The 23526-nt window shown below is 32.1% G+C and overlaps 1 protein-coding gene across 3 annotated transcripts; it reads left to right on the forward strand.

The window, feature by feature from the left end:
* The first annotated feature begins 2000 nt into the window (after positions 1-2000).
* LOC143049893 (uncharacterized) lies at positions 2001-23491 on the forward strand. Of its 3 annotated transcripts, XM_076223672.1 has the most exons (10): positions 2001-2195; positions 9495-9557; positions 11445-11596; positions 13865-14087; positions 14674-14847; positions 17031-17156; positions 17438-17785; positions 19937-21186; positions 22221-22255; positions 22999-23162. In XM_076223672.1, the coding sequence occupies exons 1-10, from the start codon at positions 2153-2155 to the stop codon at positions 23018-23020; spliced, it is 2436 nt and encodes an 811-aa protein (XP_076079787.1). In that variant the 5' UTR covers positions 2001-2152; the 3' UTR covers positions 23021-23162. The 3 variants fall into 3 exon arrangements, with proteins under 3 accessions (XP_076079787.1, XP_076079777.1, XP_076079783.1); XM_076223662.1 differs by lacking the exon at positions 22221-22255 and having other exon boundaries at positions 2003-2195; positions 22999-23491; XM_076223668.1 differs by lacking the exons at positions 14674-14847; positions 22221-22255 and having other exon boundaries at positions 2003-2195; positions 22999-23491.
* Positions 23492-23526: the final 35 nt, after the last annotated feature.

Here is a 23526-nt window from a genome sequence, read left to right on the forward strand (position 1 = left end):
AGAATTGCTGGATAGCTTGACACTAGTCAAAGTTTCCAGTGGAACTTCTGTTACGTTGATTAGCTAAAATGTAGATTTAAAAATTAATCCAAAATTTCGACTTGCAATTGGCATAAATATAACATACTTTCTGTCCAAATCATGTTAAAAAAAATTCTTAAAGGTTCATCCTCCTGATGATACCCCCCAGAAATGACTAGTCCGCATCAAAGGACTCGCAGATGAGTTTCCAAAAAGTAAGAATTTGTTTGATTGCATAAATTCATCACTTTAGTTGAGCAAATTCGTTTTCTGAAATCACTACACAGTTATCTGACCAATCGTTATATGTCTTACTGGGCACTGAATTACAAACACACCTCAAATTTTATTATATTTCTATATTGACAAAACAAAATGTGATATAATTCAAAATACTATCGAACTTATTATGTAAAGGAATTATGACAGACGACAACCAATATGTTATCGTTTCAATATGGGACAAGCACATAAAGAATGTGGCCCGGTTTCACACGAATATGACACCTCAACCCCCTGAAATAATGAAAGTGATGTAACAACACCAACATTTATAAATTAAACATATGTAACAATAACATTGGGTAGTTTGGGGATGAAAACATTTGTTTAGCTTAGCTCCCCACCTCCCAAAAAAATATCATTATATTGTAGTGACGGCTGTGGTTAATAAACTTGGAATTGATAGTAAATAGAAAGTACAAGTTATTTCTAGCACACTAATATGTATGCATATTATGTATTATGCAGAAAAACACGGAGTTATCTGAAATTAATGGAAACCCAAAACTGAAATATCGGATTTTGGGTTGAAAAAAAGGGAGAGGGCTAAAAAATTTGTCCCGCCCCCAAGAATCTATGGTAACTTATGTTGAAAAAGAAAAAAAAAACAAACGATTTTGTTTGTATTTTCTCAATATAAAAAAATCAAACCAGATAATTGGTGTGTACCTTTGAGGTAACGTATGTACAGCGAGTAAACTAATTAATTACCGATGATCTAAGAGTTCTATGGCTAGATTTATATAGTCCCTAGTGTAAACATGCAGTGTACAACTTGCATGTTTTATTTGATACATCAAATGCATGAAATATTAAGTAGGGGGAATGCTGAAATTACATGTCCAAAAAATCTGAATCTTTATGTTAAGTATATATATGATTTGGTCCAGTTCAAATGGTCAAATTTTATCACGTCTGAAGCTGTCAAACTGAATTTTACACCCCTTAACACAGAATTGTCAATATTTTGAGTTAGAGCTGGTAGAAGTTTCTATAATTTTGATATTATTTGTCTCACTGGTAGTACACTACACTGTAAAAACCTTTTTGAGAAAGAGCAGGTGCGATTTTTTTAATTTGAATTTATTGTCTAAAAGAAATGCACGACGGAATAACTGTGTTCTCGGGCCTAATAGTTTAAATTGAACACTGTTGTGTTACAATGGTCAGTGTAAAGGTTTTACTGGCGAACTTCACACCACAAGAAACATCCTATTGTAAACATATACTGTATAGGTAAACATCTGTTGTTACTTTTCATTTTAGTCGTAAAGTACATGTTCCTGCATTTAATGACACGTTTCATTATCTACCACGCTGCATAATATATTAGATATATCAAACACCCACTTTCGAAACTATCCGGAAATCCAACATTGTTATACGTTTATATTTACAACAAAAGTTTACTTAGTGACATAATGTTTATTACTCAGTGTAGGAAAAAGGTTTCTTATGGAATACTATACACATGAATAATTTTAATATTCGTTGGGTAAAAGTGGTTTTCATGCAGCATTGATTTCAGAGGGTTTATTTTCCCAAATGGTCCTCTTATAGGCTATATTGTTCTGCCTATTGTTTATAATTTAGTTATCACAGGGTCAATTAAGTCATGTAACCAAATTCCATTTGATAATGTTAATATTACAGATAATACAAATGTCAGCTCAGCCAATATATAAAACAAAAATTCACCACCAATTTATTATATATCAATTTTAATTATTTTCATGATAAACTGGGTGCAACATTTGATGCCATTTAGGTGACGTAATTTCATCTCTTAATAATTGAATGCGATAACGGGAATTTTCTGTTTCTTTTTCGTGTGACATTTTGATTAGAAATGGAGGGAAACTTTCTCTTAAGACTTTTTACTCTTTCTCAAGGTAAGAAACCAATTGAGAGATATATATGTATATTACGTTGTTGAAAACCGAAATACTTGCTAGTGCTCAGTGCTGTATTTTGGCTCCTGGAATATATATCTTTTGAAATACATATCACTGTATTATGTTTGGCTTCTGAAAAAAACCCATATCTGTATTATTATTTTTTGCTTCTATAATTTATACATATGTCCTAGCTTCTTTCTTTTTCATTTGAACTATCTCTTTTCGTTTCTACCTATTTAATAAATATATTTCTTTCCGTTTGACTTTATGGATTTCCCCTAACTAAATGTAGTAAATTTATTCAAAGTGGTTAAGATAAGTTGTTTTAAAAATGGGTTAATGTTATTTTGAGATATATGTAATTGGTTACACTTAAAAAAATTCAAAATGAACATTTTATTGGATAAAGCATATATAATAAAATGACATTACGTAAGCCAATTGTACAATATAAATGACATATGTCAAATATGTCAAATTATGTAAACAAAACACGATGCATAACAAGTGAAAATTAATGACAATGAATGATATGTTATACATGTATGAGTACATAATATTTGCGCTTTTTTACCTACAAGACAGCTCCAAACACTATGGCCATTTGCGCTTTAAATTTTGATACACCTGTATTAAATGCGCTTTTTACCTTATAGACGTCTACCTGTAATTTTAATGAATTGATAAATTCGACTTCACATTGACATAGTTTTAAACATAGACTTTATAAAGTTAAAGACGAGTCAAGGATTTATTTTTATGTCACGATAGATTTGTATCGGTAAGTTATTTAATATTGATGAACAGGAACCAATGTCAGGAGTTGGAGGGGATTCGAACTCATGCTACTGATATATCGTGGCACCAAATCGCCTTGCACTATTTCCGACGCGCAAGACCACTGGATTACTATATATATTCGATCCCTAACATCACTGAAGAGACATTGATTGTCTAAATCCGCATATGGTGTAAAAAAAATTGCACCTCATGTTTGTGGTTTATCAATTTTTCCGCAAGTTTATAGTTTTTCTGTTTCATATTTAGACAATATATGTATAGTGTCTTGAAATATGAAATTTATTTGTATGATGCTTAGAAACAGGGGAAATGCGAGGTTCCTCCGGTTTATATAACGCGTTCATCATGTTTGTATAATCCTATTATGTATGGCCTCATGTTACACATGTATTTTTGTCTGAGTGTTCAAATAAAATCTTGAAATCTTGAAATCTTATTTCGACTCTTCAAAATATAACAATCTATCATAAATTAAGATAAATTTTATGGCCTTCCAAATACTGTTTCCATCCCTACTATCACTGAAGAGACACTGATTGTCGAAATCCGGATATGGTGTACACATTTTTGCACCTTATGTTTGTGGTTTATCAAGTCTGTCGCAAGTATATTGTTTTCTGTTTGATTTCAAATAAGTATAAAGATCCATTTTGTTACATCTTGTGATTCATTTATTTGGCAATCGTCAATGGCAGTCAGCATGGTTTAAGAACATCAGTTGTTCGACCTGTTAGTCAAATGCGTTTTGTTAAAATATACTTTTTCACTTTTTTGATCTTTTGGAAAATGTTGTTTGTGCAGTATTGAGACCCCTCAACAATGAAATTTGCTTTAAATGCACACGTATAAAAATTGCGGTTTTTATCCAACTCAATCATGGGTTTAAACGTTGTTTTCAATTTCTCATTGATATGGTCATAATTATAAAATAACTGTTTACAAAACTTTATATTTTTGAAAAACTAAGGATTTTCTACCTCAGGAATAGATTACCTTAGCTGTATTTGGTATAACTTTTAGGAATATTAGACTCCTCAATGCTCTTCAAATACTAACTTGACATACTTTATTTGGCCTTTTATACGATTATACTATATTATCACTGATGAGTCTTTTGTAGACGAAACGCGCGTCTGGCGCAAATACAAAATTTGTATCCTGGTATCTATTATGAGTTTTTTTCCCATTGATCCAGTTGTTCAAATATTTAAATGTATTTTTTGCGTACCCATGGAAAAAATGTGTATTTATTTGTGATAAATGAAATATTGCAAAAAGGAGGGTACAGATGTCATATATTTCCCAAAAAAATTGACCAGAAGTAGAAACTTTGAATCTCTTGTAATGATACCTGAAATTGTTTACACATATCCATCAAGAGATCAAATAAAAAACGTGCTTTTTGTCTCAGTGTTTTGTAAAATTGCGTTAAAATGTTCGATTGAAAAAACGTATTTGTAAACATTACATTTTTTTTGTACCGTGGCCCGTCTAGCTATAAAGATACACACGTGTACAGTCAAGCATAAAATAGCTCATAAAACATGAACAAAATAATGTTGATGTTCTTACTTTAAAATCTAAATTAATCATCCGCTGTCTAAAAATTAATTTTTCTATTTGAAAAATCCACCGGTGCCAAAATGTGAAACCACACTCCTAACTGTGTTTTACTATCTTAACTATTTATACTCGGGAGAAATTCGTGTAATAAAAACAGATAAAGTGTACGGCGAATAGTTGTTTACAATTTCAAAATATATTCAAGAGGAAAATGAAATTGGACTTCTAGTTCATTATCAAATGAAATGGTATTTGGTATATAATTTAGCGATTGCTCAATTTACATGTACATTTGAACAGAGTTCATGTAAACTTTTCAATTTGATGTTGATTGTATTATTGTAAGCAATATAGACTATTTAAATAAAGAAATCAATTTTATCAATTTGTCCAATTTCAAATCTTTTCAAGTTGATCTGCTGAACACAAGCTAACTTCAAATGTATTTAATTTGGTGCTTTTATCAGTACAGTACAAGTTGCAGTATTTCATTTGAATAACATTGACATTGCTAAATATTAATTGAATTTGTCACCTACAGTTCAATATCGTTCAACTACATGTTATTACGATATATTTTACGTGTGTTAAATGTTTGAATATCAGATAAGTCATGCCAGCATGCTTAAAGAAGTGATAAACATAGATTGCTCTTAAAATTTTGCACTAAATTCGATACATTCGTAATGAAGGTCTAAGTTTGAAAATAACGTAACATACAGATATGTGCCCCTTATTCGTGCATGTTTTCACTATATATATATAAATATAATTATTTTCTGTGACTGTATCTTACATTAATTTGTAGGATCCTTTACTATAGATAATTTAGCTGATCTGTAACACACGGCCAGCGAAAGCTCTATTTTAAGAGCCCAGGTGGTCGTGTGGTCTAGCGGGACGGCTGCAGTGCAGGCGATTTGGTGGTCACGATATCACAGTAGCATGGGTTCGAATCCCGGCGAGGGAAGAACCAAAAATTTGCGAAAGCAAATTTACAGATCTAACATTGTTGGGTTGATGTTTAGACGAGTTGTATATACATTATGTACACAGCCATGTATCACCATCATTGATGGCGATCCGATGGATACATCTGTTGTAGTGTTGTCACTGACTCAGACGTACTTATAAATATAATTATTTTCTGTGACTGTATCTTACATTAATTTGTAGGATCCTTTACTAAAGATAATTTAGCTGATCTGTAACAATAACATCTTCATGCCTTATATATCATGTACTGCAGTACGCCGCTAGATTAAAACTGACGTGGAAAGGTAACACACGGCCAGCGAAAGCTCTATTTAAGAGCCCAGGTGGTCGTGTGGTCTAGCGGGACGGCTGCAGTGCAGGCGATTTGGTGTCACGATATCACAGTAGCATGGGTTCGAATCCCGGCGAGGGAAGAACCAAAAATTTGCGAAAGCAAATTTACAGATCTAACATTGTTGGGTTGATGTTTAGACGAGTTGTATATATATATATATATTAATTTGTTGTCACAAAATCAACCGACAACAATTCCGACATGCGTACTATTATTTATATGTTATGATGACTACACAATCTATTATTGTTTTAGTTGTAATTGATTGATTTTTGGTTGCTTGACGTCCAGTGGCAAATATTTCATACATGTTCAGGACGAGTATGTTTTTATTAGTAAGACTGTACTCAAATATTAAAGTACCCTTTCCAAAGGATATGTTTAGATATTTCTTATATATAATTAAAAGCTGAAATTTACCTTTTATTGTATTTCCATTTTGCTATTAATCTTAAATATGCATACAGCTGATAAAGGTTAATTAGGGGTTATCTTATCGGTTCTGATATGACTTCTTCCAAATGTGCCTGTTTTGTATCCTATAAAATACAAGGTTACTACGGGTTTCACTAAATAGTAGTTGGGAGGGGGGGGAAACGTTAACACTAATCCAAAAATCTATTTTAAGTCACATGGTATTCGTGTACATGAAGCTCCAAAGCTGTGTAGCAAAATACTCTAAATATTATAATGAAAATATATATATATATATCTTTATTCTCAATAAACCACCATTTTACAAGGTATAGAGGACATTGGTAACTGCAAATTACCGTCCTCTAATCTGTACACAACTAGAAAACTATATATACTTTAATTTTATATACACACGGTAGGTAATTATGTCCGGCTAGAATCGTGTTTTTTTTTCAAGTGAATCAGCTAGTACTCCTTTTTCGAGCTTAGATCGGGTTTATTCGAATGATAAAAAATTAACTGCTATTTCGTAATTTTAAAAGTTTTTTTACCTGACTATCCATCTTATTTTAAGCTATACACATTTTGAACAATAGGATCCACACTTTCCAAAAAATGCAGTATTTAGTATTGTCCGGATTTTTTCGAGAACAACAGTGAAACCTTCCGGGTTCCAGGTTTTGAACAAATGGTTTTCTTTTTTTTTTAAGACAATTTAAATAAGACATTTTCTAGTTTTTAACTGTATTTAATTGAAGGACAATATATATTCCCAATAAATGTTTATACAAAGTAATTGTCAGTACACCAATATCAACTTGACTGACGAATGCAGTTGTATCGCGTCTTGAAAAGCACTTTATTTGAAACTTTTTTTTAATTGGTTTTTAACGAAAATGCACATAACGTTTTAAGCTATAAGACATTTGTATAATTACTCGATAGAACACAGAGTGCTCTCGAAAAAACCGGACATATAGATATGAATTTAGTCTCAAAATGTCGTTTTCTATGCAATAACAAGAACTTTTGTAAAGTGTCTGAATTATATAAATTCATGTATGCATTCCTTCGACATTTGCATTGATATGATTGTGTATAAAAATGTCTTTGTTCTTCATTTTGGAATAAAAGCATTGCAGTTGAATTTGATATATGCCTTTTTGTGCTTCTTTGTTAAATATTTGTTGTTTTTATCGTGATTAAGATTAAAACACAATGTTGACTGCTGTACCCCTATTTTTGACATTTTTACCTATTATGTATGTTTGTTTTGTTCTCGTATCGTTGTCAATATAATGGAATTTGATGTGACTGTCATACAAGTGAGAGTGTTAGCTAGTTATAAAACCAGGCCCAATCCAACATTTTCCACATGGGCGTTTTTCAATAAAAGCGTGACTTTCAGACCTAAAAAATGGAAAATCAACTTGTCTAAAATTTTATTTCAATAGTTATTTTGAATACCTTTATTATAGACCTATTTGTAAACAAAAAGTGCAATCTTAAATACTCTTTAAAATGATATTATTTTCATAATTTGTGTACTGTTTCGTAGGGGACAATTTTAAATGTTTCCTATAGACATTCCGGTTTGTTTACTTTATATACTAGAAAGATCTAATTTTTTTTCTGAATTGGAGAACTATTTTTTTATCGATAAAGATTAGACAGTTCTTCACATATGAAGGTACAACTCAGGTTACGTAGTGGACATTTTGATGCGTTTCGTAGTTGACAAAACCGTTTCGTAGTGGACAAAAAGTTTCGTAGCTGACATCAACCCTATTCTATGTTAATAAAAACATACTAAAAATTACATGAAACTAACACTTGTTATTTGTTTTGCACGAATATAATTGAAAAAAGAGTAAAAAAAGACTGCATGGTAGTGGTAGTGTCCACTACGAAACGTTTTTCTCCCATACTTGTTTCGTAGGTGACCGTTTCGTAGGGGACATATTCACATGTTTTATTTTTTTCCCACAATCCCTATATTACAATAGTAACAAGACTGATTGTATTCATCAAAGCATGTATTAAACTGTACACTGATATTTTTTTCATAATTTTAAAACCAGATACTGGAGGAGATTTGACCCGTTTCGTAGTGGACAGTAACAAAAATACGGTATCACTCTGGTCCATTTGATGTGCTAAATTTTTAGGTTTAGGGACATGATATTTTGGTTGTTTTGGACCATTCAGGGATCAATATCTTATCAATCCCTCTGAAAAATAGACTGTTTCCTTATGTTAAATCCAATTCAATGTACTGACTGCATAAAACATTACTTGTAAAGATCAAACACATTTTTTTTTAAGTGGCTGGGACAAGAAATAAAATTGAGAAAGGAAATGGGGAATGTGTCAAAGCGACAACAACCCGACCATAGAGCAGTCAACAGCCGAAGGCCACCAATGGGTCTTCAATGAAGCGAGAAACTCCCGCACCTGGAGGCTAGTCAGCTGGCCCCTTAAAATATGTATACTAGTTCAGTGATAATGGACGTCATACTAAACTCCGAATTATACACAAGAAACTAAAATCATACAAGACTAACAAAGGCCAGAGGCTCCTGACTTGGGACAGGCGCAAAATTGCGAAACACGTTTCTATTGAAAAACGCCCACATAAGAAAATGCCAGTACCAAATCAGTTGTTATCCATTCGTTTGATGTGTTTGAAGTTTTGATTTTGCGATTGGATTAGGGCACTTTCCGCTTTGAATTTCCTCGGAGTTCAGTTTTAGTGATTTTTACTTTTTTTGTAAGGCTAGATTTTACCTTTTTTTAATGAAAAATAATGTCGGATTGATAATATCTTTATAACTCAAATACTAACATAGCTTGTATAACCTTCTACATCACGTCTTGCCAGGAAGAAAGTCGTTTTGTTTACATGCATCTTTGATCATATTCACTCGAAAAAAAAAACCGGTCAGATCACTCGAAAAACCACGATCCTAGCCGGATATTATACCTACCGTGATACCACCCATTCAAATCCAAAATGTATTCAACCAAATATTTCAACTTTCGTAATTAACCTCTGATCTTTACCTTTTATGTTAACATACAAATGAATAACACACTAATGTATACATATTGCCACGATAAACAACAATGTATTGCAATTTTAAATCTATGGAACATTGAAACTGTGGCTGTATTTTTTTTAGGTCTATTTCTAGCAACCAGTTCCATTATTCATCATGATGCTGACAGTAATTCAACTTTCCAAGGTAAATATACATTTTATGAAATTCCAAATATAAACTTCAGGTATACCAAATATGATAATATAAGTTTCTCGCATCTTGTTCTGACCTATAGTAAATAATCTGACTTACTTGCTCTGACGCTATCTTTGGTAAATTTTCACCTAGACCTGTGATGATGTTTTTGTACACATAATTCATGCTGTTAACTCTTTACTTATTTTTAAATGTTATCCTGTTTAGCGTGCATTAATGCCAACATCTTACAAATTTTCTGAGATGCCCCATTACATCCTTTGCACACCCACTGAATACTGTCGTCAGATCTAGTCTTTATCTAGTGATGGTTAGCCGTATTTTAATAAATATTTATATGATACACACTACGGTTGGGTTTTCCACATTGCTTTTTTTAGAGACACGTTAGCGTTGATATTTTAAAACACGCCAAGTTGGTAACAAATTCAATTGACTAAAATTAATTTGGGTCGTTCAATTTCATAAAAATTTGACAAAATATTTACTTTCACCCTTCGACAAAATTTAAAAAAAACTTGAACCACAAACTTTAATGGGAAAACAAATTCATTAGAAACTACTAAAGGAGTTAATTATTGTTTAATCATGAGTTATTCTAATGTCAATTATATTAGAATGTGCTGGAAATCTTCAAAAAATATTGCGTTAATTGACGACACATTTGTTTGTTTTTAAAGTGATTAAGATTATAACACAATGTTGACGGCTGTACCTCTATTTTTGACATTTTTACCTATTATGTCTGTATGTTTTGTTCACACATCGTTGTTATTATAATGGAATTTGATGCCACCGTCAAACAAATGTGAGTTTGAGCTAGCTTTAAAACAAGGTTTAATGTACCTTTTTTGACATAAGAATATGCCTGTACCAAGTGAGGAATATGACAATTGTTATCCATTCGTTTGATGTGTTTGTGCTTTTGATTTTGCCATTTGATTATGGGCTTTCCTTTTATAATTTTCCTCGGAGTTCAGTATTTTTGTGAATTTACGTTTTTTTCTGGCTAAATTCTTTTCTATAAACAGATCTATAAGACAAAGATGTCCTACAGCCCCCTTTCTATTCATAATACAGTTGGAACAAATGATGTGTGCCAATTCTGCAAATGTAGAAATACAGGAATTAAAATGCTAACGGATAACGGTCATATTGAAACTTAATTGTCAATGACGATACACAACTTATATAGAAATCCGAACAATCTGCCGAAGAAACCTTTGACATTAATGCTTTAGGAATCCATATATCATTATCATATTTATAACAATAAAATATAGGCTTCCATCATGAATAAGCCAGATAAAAAAAATATATTCACGTTTGGAAAAGAAATTAAACTTACAGAGGTAAACAATGTATTATATTTTACGAAATTTATCCTTTCCAACCACTTATTTTTTTAGAACTGTAGTATATTACAAGTTATTTTCGTTTCTGAATGCGTCCATTTGATTACAGCACAATAGAGTACATTTGGTTTCGGTTGGTCTAAGATCACATACATTTTTTGTTTATTATAACAATAGGAGAAATCATCCCTCTAAATTATAAGTGTATAAATCTATTATTTAGGAAATAAAAATACATATAATGATTATTTTAAATCATGCAGGAAATGTCAATTTTGAAGACTTATGTGTATTTCCATGAACTTTGAAATTTCCGAAAAAAATAAGTGGAAAATCCATTGTAAATCAAGCCTTGACTTTACAGAACAGTTAATTAAATATACTCTCATTTTATTTGTATTCTGATACATACTTTTTGGCAATCATAATCATAACTTTTATTTCTATTCTAGTTTTTGTCAATTGTCATACATTGCTCATCATTTATTATTTGTTATAAAATGTATTATTAATTATTCAGATCCATGTGAATCATTCTCGATCATTGACGATAACTGGCGATATGTCAACAATACGGTAACAGATGAGCATTGTGATATGGATATCACCGAAGGCTGGTATAGGATGGAAATCAATGGACGACCTGCTACCATACCAACTGTATGCATAAAGGTACAACATTGTGTATATTAGACCTCAAGATTGAATGTTTTTAAACATTTCTGAATTAAGCGCAAAACTGCGTATCAACACTAGGCGATAGTACCTGTCAAGTAGACATCCTTTAAGTAATATGATGAAACGTGTGTTATTTAAGACCACATGTCAACTGAATTTACTGTATGGTTAGATTATTCTAGGCATAGTTTCAAGTGACAGCTTTGCTTCTTGTTGTTTATCTGTAACTAAAGTTAGGATAGAATCTTGGTAAACAAATACAGCATTTCCATGGGGATTCCTATGAGAACGTACTGTGCGCCTCTCCTTGCCTATCTCTTCTTATTTTCCTATGAGTCGGAGTTCTGTCACAACTGTCACAAGAAGTAGATCAATGAAGCGAGATAATTTAATTTCACATTAAGATGTATTGATGATGTTCTTTCTATTAACAATCCAAAATGTTCTTATTGATTTTCATTAATATGTAACCCATAACTAGAAATTAAATAAACAACAGACATGACTTCCTCTGCCTCATTTACGACTTAAAACTCGATTTAGACATATGCGGTCATCGCAGAACGATCATCTATGACAACCGAGACAATTTAATTTTGAAATTATAAATCCCCCCACCTTAGTAGCAATATACCTACCTCACCGGCATACGGTATATACATTTCCAAACTCATTCGGTATTCAAGATCTAGCATCTTTTATTGAGACTTTATAAAACATCACTGACCTGCGTATGAGCAGAAAGTTGATGAATCGGGGTATTGGAAGATACCAAGACTTTGTTGATAAATTATCCGGATCAGCTTCACAAATAATACACGATGGTCTTGAAGTATAGATTTTGTTACTGATGTTGTTTATCATCCTAATTATATATAAGTTATATGGTTTTTTTTCTGTCTTTGCATATTTAAAACCTTTTCCGTTTACTCAAACTTTGGAATTATTGTTTTCGGATGGCTCATAATGTATTCATCCCATCATTGTGTTATTGTTCTGTGGTCATAAGAGTCGATATTAAGAATTGAACGATGGACAGTTAGTGCGAGAATTTTTCTTGCATCCTGATTCTAAGATATTACGAGACGTGAATAATCAAAATTTATTGATTGGTTAGGACAATCCAAACCTAGTATATGTCCTTCAATCCCGTAGAGTATCGGATTTGTCCTCTCTATTTTAGCAATGATATGTTGCCTGGTCATTAATCATGCATATTTATGATATTGGTACACAGGTAACTTTTATCTATAAATAGTCGAATCTTCTGGAGTTTCGTAAACAACAACATTAAATGATATATACTACTTCATAACGTGTGACCTCACGTGTGTGGTAAAATTTGTTGATTGATGCACGTGGCTATTCTAGTAAATGAATTAATCTACAAAGCGAGAACACTTTCCATTTTCATCAGCTAAGAGTCGACTAGCCCTTTTTGAAAGGCTAATGCTTGTTTATATCTTTGTCTTTAATTTTTGCTTATTGGCTTGATCTTTAAATTGTGCAAATGCCATTTTGTTTCTTTTCTTGATAAATTTGTTGCCTTATATTGATTAAGATTATATCACAACGTTGACTGCTGTATCCCAATTTTTTACATTTTTATCTTTTATGTCTGTTTGTTGTCAGTACATAGGTATTTTATGCGACTGTCATACACGTGAGATGTTCAGCTAGTTATAAAATCAGGTTGAATCCACCATTTTCCAAATAAGAAAATGCTTGTACCAAGTAAGGAATATGACAGGTGTTTGCCATCTCTGAGTTTGCCATTCCTTTGATGTGTTTGAGCTTTTAAGATCTTGCCATTTGTGAAGGAACTTTACCTTAAAGTCCGGTTATTTGTGATTTTACTTTTCAAACTATATTTCGTTTAGTAGTATGTCTTAATTTGTTAGTTTTAAACAAAGTTAACTGGTTTATCCGAACATGTTATTCTCTTCTTTATCTATACAAGTACACCAAACTGTAAGGAGAAGGCGAGATTTGGTGAAACTGACACGAACCTGAATTGTATTTTATATTAATGGATTTATACAAGTGATCGTTAAAGTATCCCAAGTTTTCATCTTCTACATATATTCCTTGCATTCCATGATCTCCAACAGAGTATCTGTACTAGATTTAAATGATATTTTATTAAATAGTAAAACATTTGTATTAAGAAGTAATCTAGAGTTTTACAAACATCTTATCTTATCCCAATGACTGTAATGTTAACGCAGAAATACATACAACAAACCATACTTTTCAATGCAGGGACCAGCATGTGGTGTCCGAGTACCGCTTCATATCGAGTTCGTCTATGATGCACCACTTCCTGGACAAATTGAAGATGCCTCTATTTGTGGGTCACACCATATCGAAGGGAAATGGGACTGCTGTGTTCTCAGACGAATAGCAAAAGTAAAGAACTGCGAAGGATTTTATGTTTACAAATTGACATCACTAGACCGATGTAATGCTGGGTATTGTGTTATAGGTATATTGTACACTTTCCAAAATATAGATACTACTTTATTTCAACAACAACATTATTGGATGTTGTTGTAAAAGTATTCTTTAAGTCCTGATCTGGTGATTTTCGATTTATGCCTGAAGTAGTTAAACCTAAATCGCCATTTGAAGCCTAGTTTGGCATGTTTTCCTAAAAAAAAAACTATATGCATGCTTCCCTTAAATCCATCTGCATGATACTATTTTCTAGAAGATGAATACTTAGAAGCTACTTCTCCATATTGTCTATGATCGTCATAGATTACTTGAAATTCCCTCTGATGTTATTTTCATTATCTATCTAGAAAAAGGCAACAGCATTATACCGCTGTTCAATGACATGTTAGATTGATTTATTATAATGATTTTTTTCTGTGATTTATTCCTAAAACTTTTTAAAAAGTTTTTTTTAATTATTGATTAGAATATAATGATTTTTAGTTGTCTTCAGTATTAAAGTATAAAAAATATTTTCACAAAGAGTTTATGTTTTGCATTGAAAGCATCATGCACTTTATTTTAAGATTTATCTTAAATTTTATTTTAATCACTTCTAACTAAAATTAAATTAGGAGACACGAATGATGTAGGACGTTTTACAGTCAAGACTGGAGAAACCGTTCACCCATCAGATTATGGCCTGCATGGTTTTAGCTACTCCCCACCTACCAATCCAGATTATGACTTGCGTGACAATCATGACAATCATCCAATCCGGACACGTGATATTACATCTGTATTGGAAGGTAAAAATCAAATAAGAAATGCTTAAAATATATAAACATTTAATTAGATTAAAATTGACGAAAATTTCCTTAATAGGCAACAAAGTATGTTTGTGTGCATGTTAAATAACATAGATGAGTCCAGGCTTTAACTTATTACGTGAGACGCTCGAATACTGCTCGAAACATGAACGTCGAAAGGCAAAAGTATTTACGAAATGAAAAGCATAGGAGCGCAAACATTTTGATTATGCTATCCATTCTGGTTGAAGAAACAAATGAATATTTTGAATAATTTATTTCACAATTTTTTATTTGTAAATAACAGAAAAATGACCATATTAATTATATTTGATGTCAGCATATATGTGTCACTACCAAGCTTAGGATTCCATCGGGGACAAAATTTAATCTGCAAAGTAAACACCCTACAGTGAATGGCGTGAATCAGGTGTTGATACTAAAGAAATCTAAACATCTGTTAGGACACAAAGTAGGTCTTTTTCCTCGTTCAAAATTATCAAAAATAAAATACTTCTATACCCGTTGCACTTTTATTAGTTATTCGTTAAGACAGATTGAAAAAAAAATGATATAAGTAAATACACATGTATCATTTTAGACAGGTTTAGATTATACTTTGTACAAAACAATTTGAATCTAACCAAAATTTCGCTGAAACTATTCATTTTTTATTGACAACATATTTATAACATTTGAAGAATATGTTTTCCACACAAAATAATGATTACTGTGTGAACCAACAGTATTCCTCTTCTGGTTAAATTATTCACATTCCCCTATTAGATGGACAATACGATATGTCTATGTCTCAACACTCTAGTGACATGTGTTTTCTTCTGTAGTTTTTCCAATTGTGTCCTAATCAACATGATTGCATTTTTGTGGATTCATTGCATGCATGCATGAAGTTACTGTGAGAGTACTTTAAATTCGTGGGTATCAATTTTCGTGGTTTCGTTGATGACTTGAAGTAATTGAAATGTAACGTAAAATGTTGATCGTGCTTTTTAGAAATTATGTGCTTCATACAAAGCTTTTACAACCCCATAAACCAACGGTAAAAACACTTCTTATTTACAAAAAATGCACTTACATTAACTGTATCAAAAAGATTTCAAGTGCAAGACATTATCAAATATCCTTTCATTTAGGAGTATACCAAACCAACGAATAGCAATGATATAGGCATCAAATGAATACATTATAATATCAGATGAGTGGAATTCACGCATCGATAAGTATATCGTTGTGACATTGTTTCAATATAATCAAATTTTATGCGACTGTCATACAAGTGAGAGGTTCAGCTAGCTATAAAACAGGTAAAATGCACCATTTTTTACATAAGAAAATGTCTGTACTAAGTCAGGAATATGACATTTGTTATCCATTCGTTTGATGTATTTGGGCTTTTAATTTTGCCGTGTGATTAGGAACTTGCCGTTTCGAATTTTACTCGGATTTCGGTATTATTGTTATTTTACTTTTTTCTAGCCAAAACATAATTGAAAATAATTCAAAGAATACAATGAAAAGTCTTTCATGGATAAGTTTTACGTTTGAGGGTTATAAAATGGAGAAAGACGATGTGTTTTCCCCCAAACAGTTGCTTGCGAAATATACTGCAGTTCGATTTGGCTATGATAAAAGCTATTAAAGTGTAATCAAGACAAAAAGCCCCGAAAGGAGCGATTGATTTTGAAATTCAATGTGATACAAATGAAACTGGCATTTTAAAACTAACTTGTTTCTATATTTGGACAATTAAGACAACATGAACTATTAAAGGTGCTGTATTTAATGTACCAGTGTTAAGCGTAATCTGTTTTAGAATATGTTTTATTGCAATTTATTATCATTGCTAATTTACATGCAAATCTATGCGTTAATATCACCACGATCATGACAATCATACCATAACTTACTGCGATCTACACGCACTACGATCGTAAAAATTTGCATTCTTTTCTGAGATTGTAGTGCGACCGTGACCTAGTGTGATAGGAGTATATAATTTACACTTTCAAACAATTCATACCGCGACTTCACTACGATCTAAATTAATTGCAGGGTGGTGCGTTTTGGTCATCAAACGAACATGTAGAAACCTAATGATGTCTTAAAACTTGCATAAATCTCACAGTTTCAACAATCATCATGTTATTAAAACTTATTTGCAGATCAACCTATCACTTGTAACGATGGATATCTTCCCTGTGTAGATAACAAAGAGTGTTACCATAATGCCACTAGATGCAATAATGAGTTCAACTGTTTTGATCGGTCAGATGAAGATAACTGCCCACGTAAGAAAATACTTCTCGTTATTTTCTGTATTTTTGTGTTTAAAATTACTATATATCTTACTTTTAAAATATTTCTGTGATTGAAAATCGTCATTTGACTTTGTTTACTCAAATGTAATTAATTTAAGATTTATCAAATAAAAGCGGAACTTTATTTTATCCATACTGCATTGACTTTATTTACTCAAATGTAGTTAATTCAAGATTTATCAATAAAAGCGAAACTTTATTTTCTCCATACTCCAAAACTACAAATAAAGCATTTGTGTTTGCTTCTCCAGCTGTAATCTATTGCCCAGAAGGTTCTTACAAGTGTGGTAATGGTAGATGTGCAGTAAAATCAGACGACTGTCGACAGACATTCTTTAGTGAACTATCAACCAACATTTACAGTCCTTCAACAGCTTACAGTATTAATCCTCAAAAAACCGAAACAATTGATTCTACAACAATTGCTGATCTTGAAACAATGTTTAGTGTTCATCCGACAACGGTTCGAAAGCATTTCGAACTCCAGTCTTCTCACACAACTCATCAAACAAATACCGAGATAACAACAAGTCATGAAAATACAGGGATGCAAAGTGACACACAAAGAACCCTAAATCATAGCGATAGTGCTATTGAAGGTAATGTAATTTTTTATAGCACAAAGATAAAATGCCGAGCGCACGCAATTGAAATCAACAAGAAATAAACGGAGATAATCAACTTCTCCATTGCTATTGTCTTGTTCAGATGGTTGTTCATATAAAAGTGAATAAAGAGAATAAAAGGTAACAAGTGACAGTAAAGATGCAATCCCAATGTTCATAACAAGTGAGAATTGGATATCGTTTGATATCAACCAAAGTTGTTTATATTTATCACATATCAGTTACGAATACGTCGGGTTTTGCATATGCAATAACCTCAAAATTGCCCGGGGCAAAAAAGAGGTGATTGGTTATTGTACCCTGATTCCAAATGACGTCACGTGACGTCATTGCACCCTTAACGACACGTTTGTGATAACATGTTTACGATTTTACCTTTGATGTTTCATTAAATTATTATGATTGACCTTTTTTCTCATTTCTGCAGAACTTAAATATGTGATAAAAAGATAATAACATGTCTTTCCCATATTGGCCCGGATATCATGCCTCGACCCACATCGGGCCTTGGCCAATAAAGCCTCGAGGCCGATATGGGAGTCTCGGGATGATACCAGAGCCAATATGGAAAAGGGCATGTTATAATCTATACGTATTTTATGGAAGAACTCACAAATCTGCGTAATCGCTGAGGAAAAGCAGTCCGTATGACCTTTTAAACTTGCTATTGACCTTACGAAAAGCCAATAGTAAACAAATCTGTAACATTTTTACAAAATAATTTATGAAAACATTTTTTTGTAACACCTATTCCTATAAGACCTCAATAAGTATGACACGAGAAATATGATCACCTCATATAGTAGAAAGATAACAGTTTTACCTCCATAAGGGAATAGTCAGAATATCTACACAAATAAAGGTGAATTCAATAAGGGACGACATCAAAAGTTCAATGTAGGATAAAACAAACTTAGTTCATAAAGTGTTTTTTTACAGACCCCCCTACCCCCTCTTAACTTAATTTGGGAAAAAATTTATTGACCAATAAGGATATATATAAAACTGATGTCAATTAAACAAAACTTTTTGACCCCCACCCAACCCCCAAACTATTTGAATTAAGTTTTTTATCCTTCATTGATTTTTTATGACGTCCCTTACAATAGGCAGTGTCTTTTTTTTTGCGGCTCTGGTTTCAAATATCTTATGTCTAGCTGGCAAAATGGCATTCATATTATCTTGGTCCCTATTGTATTTATTTTTTAAAAACAATATTAAAAAAAGACAACAAAGCAATAATTGTTTCATTAGGTATTTGAATTACTTGCTAATGTGTCTCGAAGTGAATTATATGAATGATAATGTGCATTCTGTCAATCCCTTAAATATAGTTGTCTTTACTTCCGTCCGTGGTATAACCCTTATACTTATAATTAAAATCAGACAGACAATAAAAATTGAACATTCAAACTCATTAGTCGAGAAAAACTGACAAAGCAATTGAAAAACATGAAACGCGACGAAAAATAAACAAACAAGTTCACAACATACTCTTAACTCTGTTGATGTTTGTCTCTAAATGGCGAAGATACTTGTAAATGCAGACAGGTGAGTCTGCTACAATGCGCGAGGAAATCAGTATCGTATGCTTATATTAGGAATTCAGATTTTCATGCTTCTAAATGTTTTAGTGTACTGATCTGTGCTAGTAAAGTTACCTTCAAAAAGGTTGTATTTCATGTTTTTGACACTTTTTTAAATACTGTATACGTAGTTATCATATTATATTCTTGTTAAAATCATATCTATTGTGCATATTTGCAGTCGACGTATATGCCTTTTTATTTCTTCTTTATTTTCCGGTATAAGGAGGAAAAACTTTTCGACCTATTTGCATCAAAATCTTTGGTGTAATATTACCAATGAAGAATTTCGATTGACAACATCATTGGTGTTACATCAGATTATACCACACAACATTTCATACGTTTTATCGTTTTGTCAATGAACAAAGGTAACCAAAGCGCTGAAATCGTGGAAGTATCCTTATTAAAAATATTCATCAGAAAAAAGGAGGGAATAAATAAAGCATGTTTATACTTTAAAATCTATGTCTTCTATGTTTTGTGCTTATAAATAGAAAAGTTATTTCATCTTAAGAATGATGTCTTATCTTTTTAGGAATTTTTCGTTCCACAACAAGACTTACACCGATAACTTTCACCTTTCCAATTAGGGGAAACGACCGTCGCGGATTACATACAACAGCTAGAACTACTGCTCAGCATCCATCTAATCCTAACCAACTATCCTCGTCAAAAATACCATTATATTCATCATCAAGAAGTGAAGTTCAATCTTTTACAGGCTTAAAAACTCAGACTATATTACCATCATCATTGTCACAAAAAGTGTTGTCTTCCACTGGTGCGAATTCAGACAACATTTATTCTACTTTATCATTTACATTTCCACCAACAAATATTGCAGTTTTGTCTTTAGACCAGCCAATATTTTCATCATCTAAAAGTGTACTATCGGGTGAATCTTTCATGGAAATTAAAAGAAATTCCCTTTTAGATTTATCAACCTCATCAATGTTGTTTGGATATCCATTATCTTCGTCAGCCAACTCATATTTTAAATTACATCTATTTGATAGTTCTAGTTCACATAATGCTGTTTCTTTAAAGATCGAAAATGACGCACTTACTTTACTGAACGCAGCATCGCATAAAACTGTAATCTCAACCACTTCTGTTCAAAATTCAATACAAGCAGAAAGCCTTAGAAACATGCAAAGACCTCATGTGAATAACTTGATATCTGTCAATAGTTTGCTATTTTCGGAATCAGCAGAGCGGAAGGATGTTTCTGACTCAATAACACCAACAATCCTTGCACGTAAAGACCATTCTCGGTTATCGAATGGAGACAATATTCATTATCAAACAGAAGACAGTATAAACCAGTTATTTAGTGCCTCAAACGCATCATCTGTTATGAATCATTTAACGTACGAAGAGGGTATAGTGTTTTCTCGTAAAATTAGCATCCATACAGAGGAGCACTTACCATCGTCTTCGATTTCCCCAGTAAAGACTTTGTCGCTTGCCAAATTGCAGTCATCGTTTTCCTCTCGTATTTCACATTTACCTTCATCATTAATTAAACCTAGTTTATTTGTACAACAAAGTAGTAGTTCAACTTTAAAAGATAGTTCAACAGTCTCTGTTTGGAATAAGACAACAACAGTTACACCAGATACTCCGCGTACAAAAAGTTTATTTTTAGAACATCTTGGGCTATTTATTATAGTCCCATGTACAGTATGTTTCCTATGCATTAGTTTTTGTTATATTGTTATCTGCATAAGACGGAAAGTACAGGCAAGAAGTTGGACATGTCGACAAGAGGAGTACTATACGAAAGTATGTATCTTAATTTAAAATTTTAACTGATATCTTATAGAATTTCAGTCTTTGTTTTTATGATGTGCTGTTCTGAGTTTGCAAAAAATTAAACGTATTCAAACATGTTTAACCCCATCACATTTTTAAGGTGCATGTCCCATATCAGACGCCTATACTTCAGTGGTTGCCTTTTCTTCCCGTCTGCCATAATTAATATTTTCATTACAGTTTTAAAATTAAAAATCAGGCCGTTGATGATCACGCCGGGACTTGCAACAATGTTTTAATTATATATCGGAAGATGTGGTATGAGCGCCAATAAGACAACTCTCCATCCAAAAACCAATTTATAAAAGTAAACCATTAAAGGTCAATGTACGGCCTTCAACACGGACCCTTAAGTAACAATAGATAAGTGTGATATATATTTAACTGCAAAATTTATTTTATTTATTGGTGTTTGCTTTATATCCAGTGGCAAAAAATTCATCGATGTCTAGAACGAGAGAAAAAAAAACTGGAAATATAGAAAATTAGAGTGTGAAGCTAAGGACAGAAATGTTGGCTTTCAACAGGCAACATATTGGTCCATTAGGGAGTAGTTGCATGGATTCTTTAACATGCGAGATATCGTATATACATTACTAAATGTACTATTTTTTAAAGTATGATGAGAAACATATCTTCATCATTTTCATAAATATATTAGCCTGAACTAGAAAAAGGTTTTATTTTAGTTCATTTTTCGAAAAGTTTGTCACAACTTTTTACATTTTTCATGATTTCATATGTGGCACCAACCGTCTCCAAATTGAATATTTGGTTGAAACGTAAAAGTTATGGCATATAAAGAACATTTCAGCATATACATTTCTGGGGGAAAGGTGTCGCCACTGTCAATCTTTCAGGAAACTGCCATTATATGCAAAACAAATCATGTTTTAACTAAATTGTTCTACATCTATAACGTCACAAGTACATCATTCATGAAGCACATAAACTCACTTTGAAATTATTAGTTTAGGTTATGTTTGTTAAAAACATTATTTTAGGAGGTGTTATTGAGGACGAATCCCTCTTGTTTTCAGTAAGTAATATATAAGATGATTACTGTAATCAATGTATGAATTTTGTCTAACGCAGAGTATTTATCAGTACCGTGTGGTAGTAAGAGAAAATAGTGAAATAAAAAAAATATACCGAAGTTCTATGCCATAGCAATATCAAGAGCTCAAACACATCAAACGAATGGAAAACAACTGTCATATTCCTGACTTTGTACAGGCTTTTCTTTATAGAAAATGGTGGATTAAACAAGGCTTTTTGCTGCTATCCCAACCTCTCACTTGTACGACATTCGTATAAATGGGAACGCTTTAGTCCAACGAAAACAAAAATCATCATATGATCATTAAGTATATATATAAATAATCTTATCCCGTGTGATAAAAACCCAAATAAATATGTCTCGTCCTTCATTCACGATGAAATAAAATTTAAAGCAAAAATGAAGAAAAGTCATATCATTGAATTTATATGGTTAAGAGAGAGAAAGAGGAGACACAGATGGTGTAATCGAAAATCAAACGTCTGCTAAAAACAGACAACACAAAAGCATGGCCAAAAATAAAAAACGACGAAAAGATCGGCAACTAAAAACAAACCAATTTAGAGAAAAGTAAAGATTAGGCTACTAAAACCATACAAATCCGAAGTTGAAAACACTCCGGAAGGGTAAGCAGTGCCTGTTCCATATGTCATTACATAATTGAATCATAATATTACTAAAAGACAAATTAAAATGAAACCATTTTCATCCATTTTTTGCAGTGTGAGAAAGATTTACTCATGACGTCACACCCACGTAAGAGTTTGTTTTTAGAAAACCCTGTTCCTGATGAAGAGATGCTAGATGATGAAAATCAAATGACAGAAAAAGATTCCTTGCGTTTATCTTTAGAAATAATTGATATATGTTCAGCATCAACTGCTTCTTTACATGACAGTAGTGATGGATATGTTATCCCAATCAGTGAACTGGAACCTACCGAACATCCACATTCATCAGAGGATACCAAATTTTGAAAATTGTGAAAATGATAAACAAGCTAGGAAAGTGAAGGTGAAAATAACATAGTTCAGTAGACTGTAAGTCTCAGGAGTTATTCCGTCAAAACTTTTATATACTGGAATATAGTGTTTGTCTCGCCAGACTATTTGTACTTTACGTAATCTTTTTATAGTATTTATATATATATTATAAGTAATTTTGTGTTTTCCATGTATGTTTTGATGTTATACATTTAATAAATTGAAAAAAGGAGGTTTTTGTTTTAGTGATAAGCCATATTAAAAAAA

The sequence above is a fragment of the Mytilus galloprovincialis genome, chromosome 1 (genome assembly GCF_965363235.1).
Source record: "Mytilus galloprovincialis chromosome 1, xbMytGall1.hap1.1, whole genome shotgun sequence".
Classification (NCBI taxonomy): Eukaryota; Metazoa; Mollusca; class Bivalvia; order Mytilida; family Mytilidae; genus Mytilus; species Mytilus galloprovincialis.

Bases quoted from the DNA above. Each gene is read 5' to 3' on its own strand.
- LOC143049893 (XM_076223662.1), top strand. From the start codon at position 2,153: ATGGAGGGAAACTTTCTCTTAAGACTTTTTACTCTTTCTCAAG. The intron at 14,848-17,030 runs GTAAAAATCAAA...ACTTATTTGCAG, and splicing joins TATTACATCTGTATTGGAAG to ATCAACCTATCACTTGTAAC. The intron at 17,157-17,437 runs GTAAGAAAATAC...TTGCTTCTCCAG, and splicing joins AGATGAAGATAACTGCCCAC to CTGTAATCTATTGCCCAGAA.